General features: G+C 36.5%; 1 protein-coding gene across 1 annotated transcript; it reads left to right on the plus strand.

Moving 5' to 3' along the window:
- Nucleotides 1-380: 380 nt before the first annotated feature.
- LOC122294972 lies at nucleotides 381-2,647 on the plus strand. The gene is made up of 2 exons (XM_043103960.1): nucleotides 381-1,999; nucleotides 2,093-2,647. The coding sequence occupies exons 1-2, from the start codon at nucleotides 1,829-1,831 to the stop codon at nucleotides 2,462-2,464; spliced, it is 543 nt and encodes a 180-aa protein (XP_042959894.1). The 5' UTR covers nucleotides 381-1,828; the 3' UTR covers nucleotides 2,465-2,647.
- The last annotated feature ends 11,045 nt before the right edge of the window (nucleotides 2,648-13,692 follow it).

Below are 13,692 nucleotides of genomic sequence, written 5' to 3' on the forward strand. Positions count from 1 at the left end.
CCCTAAAAACATTTCGTGCCCTAAGCCCTTTTCCATTTCGAACTGCCAAAATCTTGTGTGTTTTCGAGTCCCCCGTCTGCAACCCCTCACCGAACCCCTCACCGAGAGCTCTTATGCCATCAATCTCCCCCCAAACTCACTTTCGACCGAGCGGCTGTAATACTCTGAACAAACCTGGTGGTTTGTTCTTCGGGAGCGTGGTCTGATCGTGGACTCCGTTGCGCAGATCCGAGGCTCACGAAACCCTAGCCTTGAATAACAGGTGTCTCTCTCGTTCTCTCTCGCTTGATGGAATCTTTAATGACACTTTGTTTTCCTTAAATCATACATATATGTTGAATAATTTCTGCACTAATCCCTCTTCCATTTCATGCCCTTTTCCTCTCTTTTGATCTCCCTCACTTTCGACCTGCCAAAATCGTCTCTGTTTTCGAGTCTTCCATCTGCAACCCCTTTAAGATTGTGAGATGACAGATACAGAATATGGAGTCCTTATGTTCAAGCCTCTTTAAGATTTGATAAAAACAGTGCTAGTTGTATATTTTATATTTTTACTTTGACTAAAATTGGTTGATAAGGTTAATAAAGGGTATGACACAGGACAGTTGATCCTTGGTTGGTGCCGTTGGTGGAAGTTAAATAGTATGAATCCCTTTCTTCCTAGGAAAGAGATTAGTAGAGTAGGTAGCTTAGTGAATTGATCATATTGAAAACAATGAAAAGTGATTTAATTGATGATATAGAAAAGTTTCTTGGTTCAATTCTCCACCTTGATGATAGAAAAAAGGATTAATCTTGGTTATCGAAGTATGCTGTTAGAGGCAGTGTTCTATTTTGTGCATGGCTTAGTATGATTGTTGTCGAAAAAGATAATTTTATATCCGAGATTTAAACCCATTTTCGTTTGGCTTGAGCTCTCTTTGTGCCTTAACGTGGGATTACTCTGATTATAAGAGGCAACTGCATCATTCCTCTTACGTATTTTGAGCATTGATGTAGGAATGTGATTGATGGTAAGTTTTTCCCTTTTTAAGGGAATTGGACAATGGACAAGTTGAAGACAAATTTTTTATTTAGCACTTAGATTTCCAAATACTTAATCAAGGTATCAACTCTTGTTAGAGTGGTATGCTTCGACTGCTTTACTCAGCTGTTCTTTTCTTCTATTCCATGATTGTCTTTTTGTTCTGATCTGTTATGTATTGGTTTTTTCCTTTTATGCATTGTGATATGACTTCGGAGATGTTGCAAGTGGACTTGTGTAGGGAGGGCTACGTGTTTAGTTTATAATTTTGGAACCTAGTATTTTTATGGAAGGTTTTTTTAATCGGTAAGCAAGATTTTATTGATCAAACGAATAAGCAAGAGCCCAAGTATACGGGACATATACAAGAGCATTCATGCCTAAGCGTGCTAGTTTAGAGATACAAGGAATTTATGCTGCTAGGCACGCAATGAAAATCAATTACAACCTCCGTGAAGGGAGTACAGTACTGAAAAATAGATTTCATTGCCCATACATTGACCGCACTTGATCTTTGAAACTTCTTTCGTTCCTCTCCCTTCAAGTATACCATCTTAAACATATTATGGGTACAATCTTTCAAATTGTCCAGATCTGAGAGTTACCCTGAATGGCTTAATGAAAAGCTATGGATAACATGAAATTTCAGTTTCTGTTTTTGTGAAATGACATTAAGGCTCTTATTACCCTTACACATATGCAGAAAGTCCATGTATGAGCTTCCTCTTGTAATAATATATTTCGGGCAGGACCAACTTGGTTGATCCTTTTATATTAGGCCCATTGTGTCAACTTGAATCCCTCATGTTGTCTAAAGAAAAGGTTTCAAGTGAAGATTCTTCATCTTCATTTGAAACTCATACTTCCAACATCATGCCAACGTGCATTTGTGGGTCAGCCGCAAAACTTAGAACATCGAATACGCTGAGGAATCCGGGCCGATCATTCTTTGGGTGTTCAAAATATAATACGAAGGTACGAATAACGTGAATTACAAAGCTTTGCATTTGGGTTTGAGACAGAACAGTATATGTTAATTTTAAATGTATTGTTTATTTGTTTATACAGGGGTTACCCCACTGCAACTATTTCAAATGGGCAGATAGACGTCATGAGATAGATAAAGAAATTGAAAACATTGATTTTCAGATGTCTAGGAAGGAGGAAGAGCTGATTGAAACTCCGGCAGCTCTTCGTCAAATTGAGGAAGAAGTTCGATCACGAGAGGAAGAGTTCAGACAAACCAAGGAAGAGGTTCAAAATGCCATGAAAGAGGTTCGAATTGCATTGGAACAAGTTCGAAGTGCCTTGGAAGAGGTTCGAGAAATAGAGGCTGAAATTGTGAAGAGGGAGTCCGTAGTCTGGCGTCAATGCAAACTTCTAAGGGTGTATTGTATAATTTGTATTATATTTTATTTGTACTTTATACGAGCACAGTGAATATCCTCTTATCGTAAAACTTAGTGTATAATTTTGAGGACTTGGAGACTTTCTGCTTTAGAACTGAAATTTGGATACACCAATATGTACAAGAATTAGAGTTCCGAATTTTGAGGACTTGGGACAACAAAATTGAACATTGGCTAGTGATCCACCTCTAATGTTATATCTGATTGTGTACTTGCTGACTAGTGAAAATTTGTGTGAAAAGAACTTCTGGTTTTGTATTGTATGATTGTGCATCTTGTGATTATAGTGCCTGCAGTTTCCAGAATTTTGTGGATATAATCGAGGCATAATATAGTACCTGGAACAGCTCATAATAATGGCAAAATTCCAGCACGTTATACAGGTCAAAGACGCTGAAATATGGCCAGAGTTACAGGTCAAAGCGAAATAGGAGAGGTTGCCCAGATTGGTCCAAAAAACAACCTGCATATGTGTGAATTAGCCCCTAACACCCAAAATAGAATCTGTGAGAATTAGTGAAGACTAAATAGAAAATTTGTGTGAATTAGCCCCTAACACCCAAAATAGAATCTGTGAGAATTAGTGAAGACTAAATAGAAAATTTGTGTGAATTGTTTATGACTCAAAATAACTAAATGCATCACGTATACCCTTTCATTCTGGACCAAAATATGAACGTAAATGGGACAGAACATATGTATTGCAGCACGTTATACAGGCCCCTGAACTAAGTACCAATTCACACATATGCCTAAACAAGAAATAAGGCAAATCCGTTCCACCCATCATATTACATAAAATATTTACACCATCCCTATGGGTTCCAGGCATCAAAAAACTGCCTAACAAACCCCATTATATATCCATCCTTCTGTACATATAAATTCAACCAAAATCTTAATGCCACACATCAAAAAATAACCAGTCACATATCAGCTAGCTTGACCCATCTTCTGGTTTTTTGTACTGTAACACTGCAACTGTCCAGCCATCCCAAAACCAACATATGTACACCCCATTAATATCTTGTGCAAGTCTAGCTCCACGCATCGAACAATACAAAATCTGTGGCGGCCATGTATGAAACAATGAGCTGATCCAACCCACATAATTACACAAAAAAATCTGTGGCAGCTACTTTTGTACAAAACTCTTGTTCATCTACCATTGCTGAACTGAAATGGGAACACCAAAAATCATTTGACAAAACAATAAAATTGCTGGGAAAAAGATTTCATCTTCCCAAAATAGCCTGGCCGTGCATTTGAGATACAAACCCCATTATGGCCAGATTTATTCCCACCGGTGTGTCTAACGCAAGATATCCGGCTGGGTTCCATCCACCCCAATCGGCATCTGTGAGATATAATATTTTATCTTTTATCAAACCAACATATAATGGCAATATCCAAATGATAAAAACATAAAATAAAAACATCATTTTAAATGAGAATATTTACACTTTCTTGAGTCTCATTCACGGCTAATCCATACTCGGAGGCACTAAAGTCCAACACCTCGGTAGTGTTGTGAGGCGGCTATCAAGAAATACAAAAAATGTTAGATCAAAGTCTTTCCAAGGTAGACTATAATTTCGAAAATTATATTACTCCATCTCCTATAAGCTTCCATCAATATTTATAATATTACCTGAAATGGGACATCTTGTTGTCTCCCAATATCTGCTGGGCCAAATAAGTTCCTACACGTTCCAACAACTTCTCCTTCTAGTCCATGCGGCTACAAAGTACAAAAAAAATACAACCTCTTATTTATTGAATAAATAAATTTGGGCTAGTTTACAGTTAAATGAACAAATAGAAGCTGGTCTATTGTACGTCATCCCTATCATATTTCAGTGTACCTGTTTACGTTTTCCTTTCTGACTACCTTTCTTTGTCGTGGATTTCACCCGCTCAATCATTGATTTTTTTCTGAGGGACGGCGGTCTGCCTTTTCCCCTCACCACATGGGGACTCAGTACTTTCTTCGAACTTGCTTCAGTCGTTGTATCGAGTGCAGACCTTACAACCTTCGACGGTGTGAGAGTGCTGTCGTAGCTTAAGTTCATTTCTTCTAGCTTGCGTAGCATATCCTCAGTGTGGTCATCACATGATGCTGCATTTGTGGCTACTTCGTAGCACATCTTGATGATTCGTGAATATCTCAAAACTTCAGGCCTCTGATCAACTTCGTCATAACTACTTCGTATAAGCGTGTAAGTTCGTTTCCTGTCTTTCCTCCATCGATCTAGTATGTACTTATTTGGAATCGATCGGACTTTGTTAACTCTCAAAATGCCCAAGACATGTCTACACAAAATCCCTCTCATCTCAAATAAGGCACATGAACACTTCACTTCGCACTCGGCCTCATTAATGTGTGCTGTGTGGGTCACCTCTTTAATGAAACCATCGACATTCACTTCATCTTCTACATGGTAAGTTGCAATTACACCATCCTTCCGGTGAAGAGTTGGAAGAGTTGCAAGCATCCCTATCACTTCTTTCTGAACTTCTCTGAATTTATTGCAAGTGTAAATGTCTTGAAAAATCTTCTCAAGTGGAGAGGGAGAGACGAGGGGAATCGTGAAATTGAATGAGTGGAAGTCTGCAGCACTTTCATTCTCAATCTTCTTCCTCAAGGCATTATCGAACTGATCGACAAACTCTTTCAAGTTTGTCTTAGCATGCACGTAGCCATCGAAAAACGCATTCATGCTCTCGCTTCATTGAATTGTACTCATTCCAGCCCAAAAAACTTCTTTCATGAACACTGGTGCCCAATACGTACGTTCATCGTATAAACTCTTCAACCAAGCATTCTCCTGCAAGTTATACTTCAAAATGAACACCTCCCAAGACACCTCAAACTCCTCTATTGTGTGAGAGTCATATACACAATTTAGCAACTGACTCTTCAACCCGGTCTTGTATGCACTGTGTGAACCTAGCTTCTCAGGAATTTTTTTCAATATGTGCCATAAACAAAATCTGTGCCGGCTATTTGGAAAGACAAGACTTATTGCATTTTTCATGGCTCTATCTTGGTCTGTGATAATAGCCTTGGGAGCTTCACCATCCATACAGTTCAACCAAGTATGAAACAACCATGTAAACGTTTCTGTATCCTCGCTCGAAATTAATCCTGCCCCCAATAAAATTGACTGGCCATGGTGGTTTACACCAACAAATGGTGCAAACGGCATCCCATATCTGTTTGTCAAATACGTCGTGTCGAATGTCACGACATCTCCGAAATATTTGTAGGCTGCCCTAGTTCGGGCATCTGCCCAGAATACATTCCTCAACCGCCCGTCATCATCCATATCCATGAGTGAAAAGAACCCGTCATTCTTATATTGCATCCGAGCAAAATACTCACGGAGGGCTCCAGCGCCACCTTTCCCAAGTCGAAGGTGCCGTGCCTTGTCAATATAGTTACGACAGTCTTTTTCATTGAAAGGAAGGTTTTCAAACCCACCCGCTTCTTGCACAAGAGAGGCAAAACTCTTGTTCATTCTGATCCCAGCTTGATCATTTATATCTAACACCCTCTTAACAGACTCGCTGACTTCTCTATTACAGCGAAAGAACCTCGACTTCTGTGGACTTAGGCCGTGATTATGGGTATTGTTAACACTCGACAACGTCAACACCCCTTTTCCAAATAAGGCATTTATCCTTGCCTTACAATCTGTCTTTGATGTCGGACGTGGTCTTGTGACATTAGACGTACGGTTCCGTGCCTTCCCACCACGAGCACAACCCACTGTCACATATCTAACACTCCCATCCTCAAACCTATGACTCCTTTGTGTCATTATCCCAAAACCACATTGTTTCCCATACTTTTTGTAGTAAGAAAGTAACTCCTCTTCAGATTGAAACACCATACCCAACTTCGGCTCCTCTACGATTTCGGCCCCTTCAGTATGCAATACATTTGCCGGCTCTGGCCCAAATTGGTCCTTTTGATTTGATTCAACAGTATCATGATACGAAGGCGTAGACATACTTTTTTCAGTAGACTCAGGTGATATACTTTCAGGCTCAGGGGCATGGCTTGAACTTGCAGAGTGTTCCCCAATCGGAGGATTAGTCCTTGAGTGAAATGGGAATATCGGACTTGCCTGCAGTTTACACCCACAAAAGTTCAAAAAATTTTTTACACTCGCAATATAAAAATAAGCCCACTATCTAACAAACCAATTTATCACCTGACTTGTCCATGTCATTGGGTTGGCATCAGGACGCGCCACAAATGGCGGTAACCATGGATGTGGAATTGGTGGATGGCTTGTATGCATATAATTTGACAAATCCGGATAAAATTGTATTGGTATCGCCTACACATTTAAAACAAAAATGATTATGAATGACAGATATAGAGAATATTGCCCACTGGTCTATTGACAGTAAGAGGCTGTTGCACACAATGCCCAAGAATGGTCTTGTGGCAACTACTTCCCAAGACCAGTGATGATAATAAAAAAAAGTACGGAATTTAACCATTCACAAATATGTATGTACCTGCGTTGATGGATTTGTTGCATGTTCTTCTGTAGGAGGTGTAGTAGAAGATGCATGCTCCTTCCCTTTCTCCATCTAGAGAATATTGAAATTCATATCATATAAATTTATTCAAAAGATATACAAAATAATGTTATATCTTTTGCAAATTGCACTCAATCCTCTCTATATTCAAACCATAACACAAAAATCACAACAAATACTCATTGTGTATTCATATCACGAAAATGCTACACTGAAATCGGAACCCCAAAAAATTCTATATTACAAAAATATAAAAAAATACAAGATGTCAAAATTTGTTTTAAATTCAAATCAAATTATTTCACATTCCAATTGAGAATGCTAAACACAAGTTCTCTCCAAATGACCAAAACTTATCAAAAACTGAAAAGTTTCCAGCCACCCCGTGGTGGCCAAGGTTTCACCATAGACCCCTATATGACATTTATCAGCAAAATGGATTTTTCGACATGCATAGATGACAATAAAACAACTTTCCATGTAATTTATAGGGGTCTAAGCTCAATTCGGGTTGGAGTTCACTCTCTGTTTGTCACTCTCTGTTTCTCGACTCCTTTCCTCTATCTGGACTATTTTTTCTTCTAAACCAAAATCAATAACACTTTATCAAGGAACGAAAAAACCATCTCCTTATGCAACAGCAGAAAATTACTAAAAACTTACATGCTTGTTGTAAAAAAATCACTAAACTAAAAATGAGGAACCTTGCACTTTTCGAGAGGACGACGGGCCTTGCACTTCAGATTGCACTTTTCGGAATGCCAAATGTAAAACAGAAAATGAGGAACCCAAGACACCTCTGTAATGGCAGAAAATGTAGCAAAACAGAGACTGATGAGATGACATACAGAAAATGATAGATGAAAATATAGAATGAGATAGGAGTTGGTCGCGCGAGTTAAACTGTTGGAAAATATAACTAACAGTCACCTCGGAGGAGGCTGTCGGAGAGGAGCCGGTCGCAGAAGAGGCCAGTCGTAGAGGAGGACGGTCGCACATTACCCAGAACTGCAAGCCACGGCTGGGTGACTTCGGTAACGTGCTTCGGAAGCTGGACAGTGGAAACGTGCTTCGGAAGCTTTACGCTTCCCTCCCTTTTCTGAATCAGTTCTGTATTTTTTTTTTTTTTTTTATGACCGGGCACGTCATCGTTGGTGCGCAGTTTCGTCCGCGGCGCGCCTGCATGTAGAAGAACTGTAGCTAGAATCCACATGACCATTTGTGGCTGCGAACCAAAGTTAGTCGCTAGAGGACAGCTTTTCCGAAGTGACTGAAATTAATTATAGCGGGACTCCATGCTGAGTTTCGCCGTACAAAGAACAGCGAAGGAAATTATTTCCAAACATACCTAGAATGTCAAGATTAGGCTGGCAGTAGATAAGATTAATTAATGTAATTAATTAAAAAATAAATTTTATTAAAAATATTATTAATTTAAATTTTTAATATAAAAAAATTAATATTAATATATAAATTAATATGTAATTTTTTTTGTATATAGTAAAACTCGAGTGAAAATATGCAGAGATAACGTGTAAAATGTGGAAAGGAAAAACTGAAGAAATGAGTGAGTGGGAGAGATTAAAAAAAAAGTTAAAAAAAATAAAAGTGGTAGTGGGCTAGTACCTTCTTCAAAGTATAAATAATAACTTTAAAATTAAACGAGAATTGTGCCAATCTTATAATAAATTTGTAGATTATTTATTATTTTATAACTGTCACAAGCTATATATATTATTTTAATTTTACCAATTTTATTAATTGCCTAAATGTTATTTTAGTTTATTTTGTTAAATTGGCTAGCTAATCCAATTGTTATTCCATTTTGCCTAACTCTTAATTGTTCTTTATTTATTTTCCTATTAATGATTGACACTTTACGACTAGAAAAATGATACGCACTCTTCTTAAAAAAATGAGTAAATATGATATTTATATGAAAAAATTAATTTTTTTTTATAGTGGACTCTACTCTTTTTCAAAATGAGCGTGCGGCCCTTAGACACAAGATGACTGTGGATGAGGTCATCCTTAGGAAAGTCTAGGCGCTCATTTCCTAGTGAATGAGGATCACCATAATGAGTGCTACTAGGGGCTGTTATAACTTGACTATTCGAAGGTTAGAGGGAAACTAAGGCCTCGTTTGTTTTCACAACACATCTCATCTCACCTCATATCATCTAATTATTTCTAAATTTTCACACAAAATAAAATAAATAATTTAACTTTTTCAAATCCCATAACAATAATAATATTAAAAAAAATATATTATAACAATATTTTATTCAATTTTTATCTCAACTCATCTTATTTCATTTCATCTATTAAAACAAATGAGGTATAAGGGTTTCCCCTTATATCTTGCCATTGACATTAATTATTCTTGAACGGGTGTCCGTCTAGGAAAGGACTCCTAAACTCTCTTTGGCTATTTGGATATGATTATCTACAATGATAATGATCTTCACACTTGAAAAATTCACAGTTGTGATTCTTCTGTAAGTATGGTTCTTCTGAAAGTATCATCTATATAAAGAAAAATTGTGGAATGAGTGTGTACGAAAACCCCATAAGTGGAAGATCCAGGGCTAGTAGTATGAACAAGCAAGCAAATTATAATTAAATAGATGACAAGAAGCATATAATAAGTATTAATAATGAATAGACGAACACATGTAATAAGTCATTATCATATGAAATACATATCAATGGGCTAAAATAGTTATCAGCAGTCTCATGTTTATCTAATATTTCGTATTATTATTTCACAGTATCCTACAACGTGCACACCTGGTTTCCATTAAGTGGCCGGGTGTACATGGACTACATTCACCATTAGATGCATTGCATTGCACATAATTAGATTTGGCACCAATCGCATAATTCGAACATCTTTAATTGAGTCTTTTATTTCAAATGACGAACATTGTGTTTATAATTCTTCCGATCTGTTATAAGGAACGTACTAAAAGACAATGCTATATATATATGCACTAATGCAACTTTTATGAGCGTGCATCAAATATCAATAAGAAAACAAATATCATGATGCCAAACCAAATAAATGGTTAAAAGTATAATGGATAAAGAAAATGGTAACCATAACAAGAGAGTCATGGTTAAGTTAATCAGATTATCAAAATAAAAAGAAAGAAGCTCATACCTTAGGTGAGCACAATACAAGCAAAATGATCATAACCCAAGTGATTGCTACGGGAAGCAAAAAGCTCACCACCTTAGCAAGAGACGTGAAGAGAGAACATACTGATCACCACGGGGAAATTAAAAACACCTCAATATCAAAGTGAAAAACGAATCCGGGTCATGATACCCAATCTAGTAGATGATTGTAGGGCTCCAAGGATTTAAGCTTGACCAGACTTGCTCTCAACAATACTGGATAGCCATAGTGGGTGTTCATGTATGTAACTTTCTAAAGGAGCCTCACCCTTAACAATGTAGGATGCTTAGCACCCTAGAAACTGAGATCTCAAATAAACTTGGCCTATACTGACGTGTGATGCCTATAGCCTCTATGGGTCTCCAAGGATGCAATCTTGAGAAAACTCACCCTTGATGATATGAGACGCCTATATATCTCTATGAGGAAGAGGCCTTGATTATGTCCAAAGAATAACGTGGTAATTGTAGCACAGTTTTAGGGTGTCAATTCCACATGAAGACAAATTAAAAGAATAGCAGAACGAATAAAGAAACAAAAAAAATATTAAATGATTAATGGAGAACAAAGATTAATTTTAAATGCAAATTAAAGTGAGGCAAAGTGACTAATCAAAAAAGTACTTAAATTTGACGAACAGTAGAGCGTCGGGAATTCCTTGCACAAATCTGATATTTTAATTATTCTTAATTTATTGAATAACTCAATTATCAAAATTCTCAATCGAAAGGTATAGAATTATAAATCAAAATTAAACCAAATATAACCATTTGAAAAATCATTCACCACTTTTAAAATACGTAAATTATTATCACTATTGAGAAAATACAACGACAACAATATACTCAGGGAGCAATATTGCAGTAAAGAACTAAATCAATATAGATAAATAATTGATCCAAACATAATCAAAAAATAAATCCATTCAATAGAAAAAGTATAACTGAATCCATAAACAGAATAAATTTTATGATTATTCGGAGAAAAAAAATCAACAATGAATCAAGAATGATAAAACAAAAGATTTTTAGCAACTGAAAATCAAATACATAAATTAAAGACAAATTAAAAATATCATCTAATGTGCAAGTTCATCCCTAACCTTACTTGAAAATTTAGTTACCCATAAATATAATGGATAACAAAAATCTCTAGAGAAGAATAAAGCAAACGGCGGCCATGGAAGTGATTTTCTCTTCTATTCAAATATGCTTCTTGTGCTTCTCATTTCCATCTATTTAGTACTAATGATATGCTTATATAGAGTAGGAAAGAAACCCTAATATCTTCATAATTCATGCATAAAAATCTCGCCTAAATTTTAGGACTCATCTTGGCAACTATGTACGTACTTCAGAAGTTCGAATTTGGAAACTCTCATTAGAGGCAAATTTATATCGCTTTAAGATAGCTTTCCAACACATCAAGAATTGCATCAATCCGATATGTATGTGAAAAGTTATGGTCAAAATACCAAAGTATATCCAGCTTGTCTCTTAGAGAATTTCGGATTTGGACTTCTTGTGGTTTTCTTTTGTGATTTCTTTCTATTTTTCTCTTGATCCAAATTGCTCTTAACCCTATGAAAGTCTTCCTTTAAATTTGACTGGGTTTTGACTTTCTCTTTTATAAACTCTGAAATTAAATATAAAATAAAAATTTGCTTAAAAGTATCCCTAAGTAATTTCTATTATTTTTATTCACATTTTAGTATTTGAATCCAATAATAGGATATTTAGAGTACACTTTCGCATCAAGCCTCAATGAGACACCCTTTGCTAATGTAGGATTCCATAGGAGTCCTTAAGGATGTAAAAAGACTCTCCCTTGACGATGAAGGATGCCAATTGATTGAGCTGAATTATTATATTTTTAATGCTTTTGGAACCAATATATATTAATTCTTTCATTACTTTATCATTGGTTTTATATGAAAAAATGAATAAATCAAAATTGTAATTTTAATTAATTAAAAGCATGAATTTCTGCTTTAATTTTATTAACTGTTGATTATTATGGATTATGGTACATATCGCTCGAGCGGCGGCTTTTGGCCGCTCGAGCGAATTCAGGCATATTCAAACGCTTGACTTCCGCTCGACAGTGGGCTCGAGCGGGTGTGCGGGAAAGGAGATCGCTCGAGCGGAGGCATTTGGCCGCTCGAGCGAAGTTAGGCAGAGTGGAACGCTCGATGTTCGCTCAACCCTTCTCTCGAGCTAATTTAGGTAGAGTCGAACGCTCGATGTTCGCTCGACACTCCGCTCGGGCGAATATCATATTTTACAGATCAGGGTTTATTCTGCCGTCAGAGTATATATATGTTTTTTTTTACATCTTATGGCGGATTTTTGGCCTGGAAAACTCTGTTTTGATTAGAGAAACACTTAGAATTTATTTTTTCTTTGATTTTCATTCAGATTCGGAGAGGAGGATTCATACAATCGATCATTCACGCAGCTACACAATTTCCATTGGATCATTCACTCACACTATAGCAGACTGAAAACTCCTTGAGGGGTCCAATTGCCACTGCAGTTCAGCCTCCTCCACCGCTTCAAATCTTCATCTCCATTCAATTGGCTTGATCTTTTCAATTCCCTACTTGCTATTTCATTTCAGTTTTAAGTTTCTGAATTATTTTGGAGAATTTTGATTTAGACGTTTGAGTAATTTCTTTGTTATTCATTTAATTCATGTTATTTATTTTTATTGTTTCGTTAAGTTTTCATTTTAATAGTGATTACAATTACGGTGGTTTAATTTGAGAATTTGTGATTTGAATACAATGATGAACCCTAGAACAATGATTTTGGGACTTTTCAATTTTCAGTGCATGTTTTGTCAATTACTTTCTAATTTAGTTTAATTCTTAATTTAGTTTTATTAATTTCTGAATTTAATCTATTAGTCTTTTACATTCCAATCCGATAATCAAAATCTAAAAACATGAATCTAGTCCATGACTAGTACCCTTTTCCATTCATTGCACATACCATCATTTTATTTTCTCTTTGTGAAGTTTTTCACCTTTTTCAACGAGTTTGATTTTTAAGTAACTTTCTCTGAGGAGACGATTTAGGAATTTATTCCTAATTATTACACAACATCCTCCTGCACTTGGGATAGCTTTAGTGCTACTCATTTTTGAGTGAGTCACCAATACAAGTGTCCAAGGATAAGGCTTCAAGGAGAGCTCTCGTCTGATGTTGGATGGTCATATGGATCTTTGATGATGCTACCTCGAAGAGACTCGCCCTCCAAAATAAAAATATGCTAAAAGACAATAGGGGTCTTCGACAATGTGATCTTAATAGAATTGGCTCATTGTTGCAGGGTTAAGGGAATGTGACGTCTACAACTAGTCTAGAGAGCCAAGAAGAGGACTTAACAGAGTCAAAGTTGGCAAGTTCTATTGATGACTATGTTCCTTGAGCATTTCTCATCTAACTTTTGCTCTTAGGTTCATCTCCGAATGATAATGATGATGCCATTGACTTCCAAAATAAGAATTGTGCTGAACA

This window comes from Carya illinoinensis, chromosome 14, assembly GCF_018687715.1.
Source record: "Carya illinoinensis cultivar Pawnee chromosome 14, C.illinoinensisPawnee_v1, whole genome shotgun sequence".
In the NCBI taxonomy this organism is placed as follows: Eukaryota; Viridiplantae; Streptophyta; class Magnoliopsida; order Fagales; family Juglandaceae; genus Carya; species Carya illinoinensis.

Excerpts from the sequence above, each read along its gene's own strand:
- LOC122294972 (XM_043103960.1), top strand. The coding sequence starts at position 1,829 with ATGTTGTCTAAAGAAAAGGTTTCAAGTGAAGATTCTTCATCTTCATTT. Across the intron at positions 2,000-2,092 it reads GTTCAAAATATAATACGAAG|GGGTTACCCCACTGCAACTA; the intron begins GTACGAATAACG and ends TTGTTTATACAG.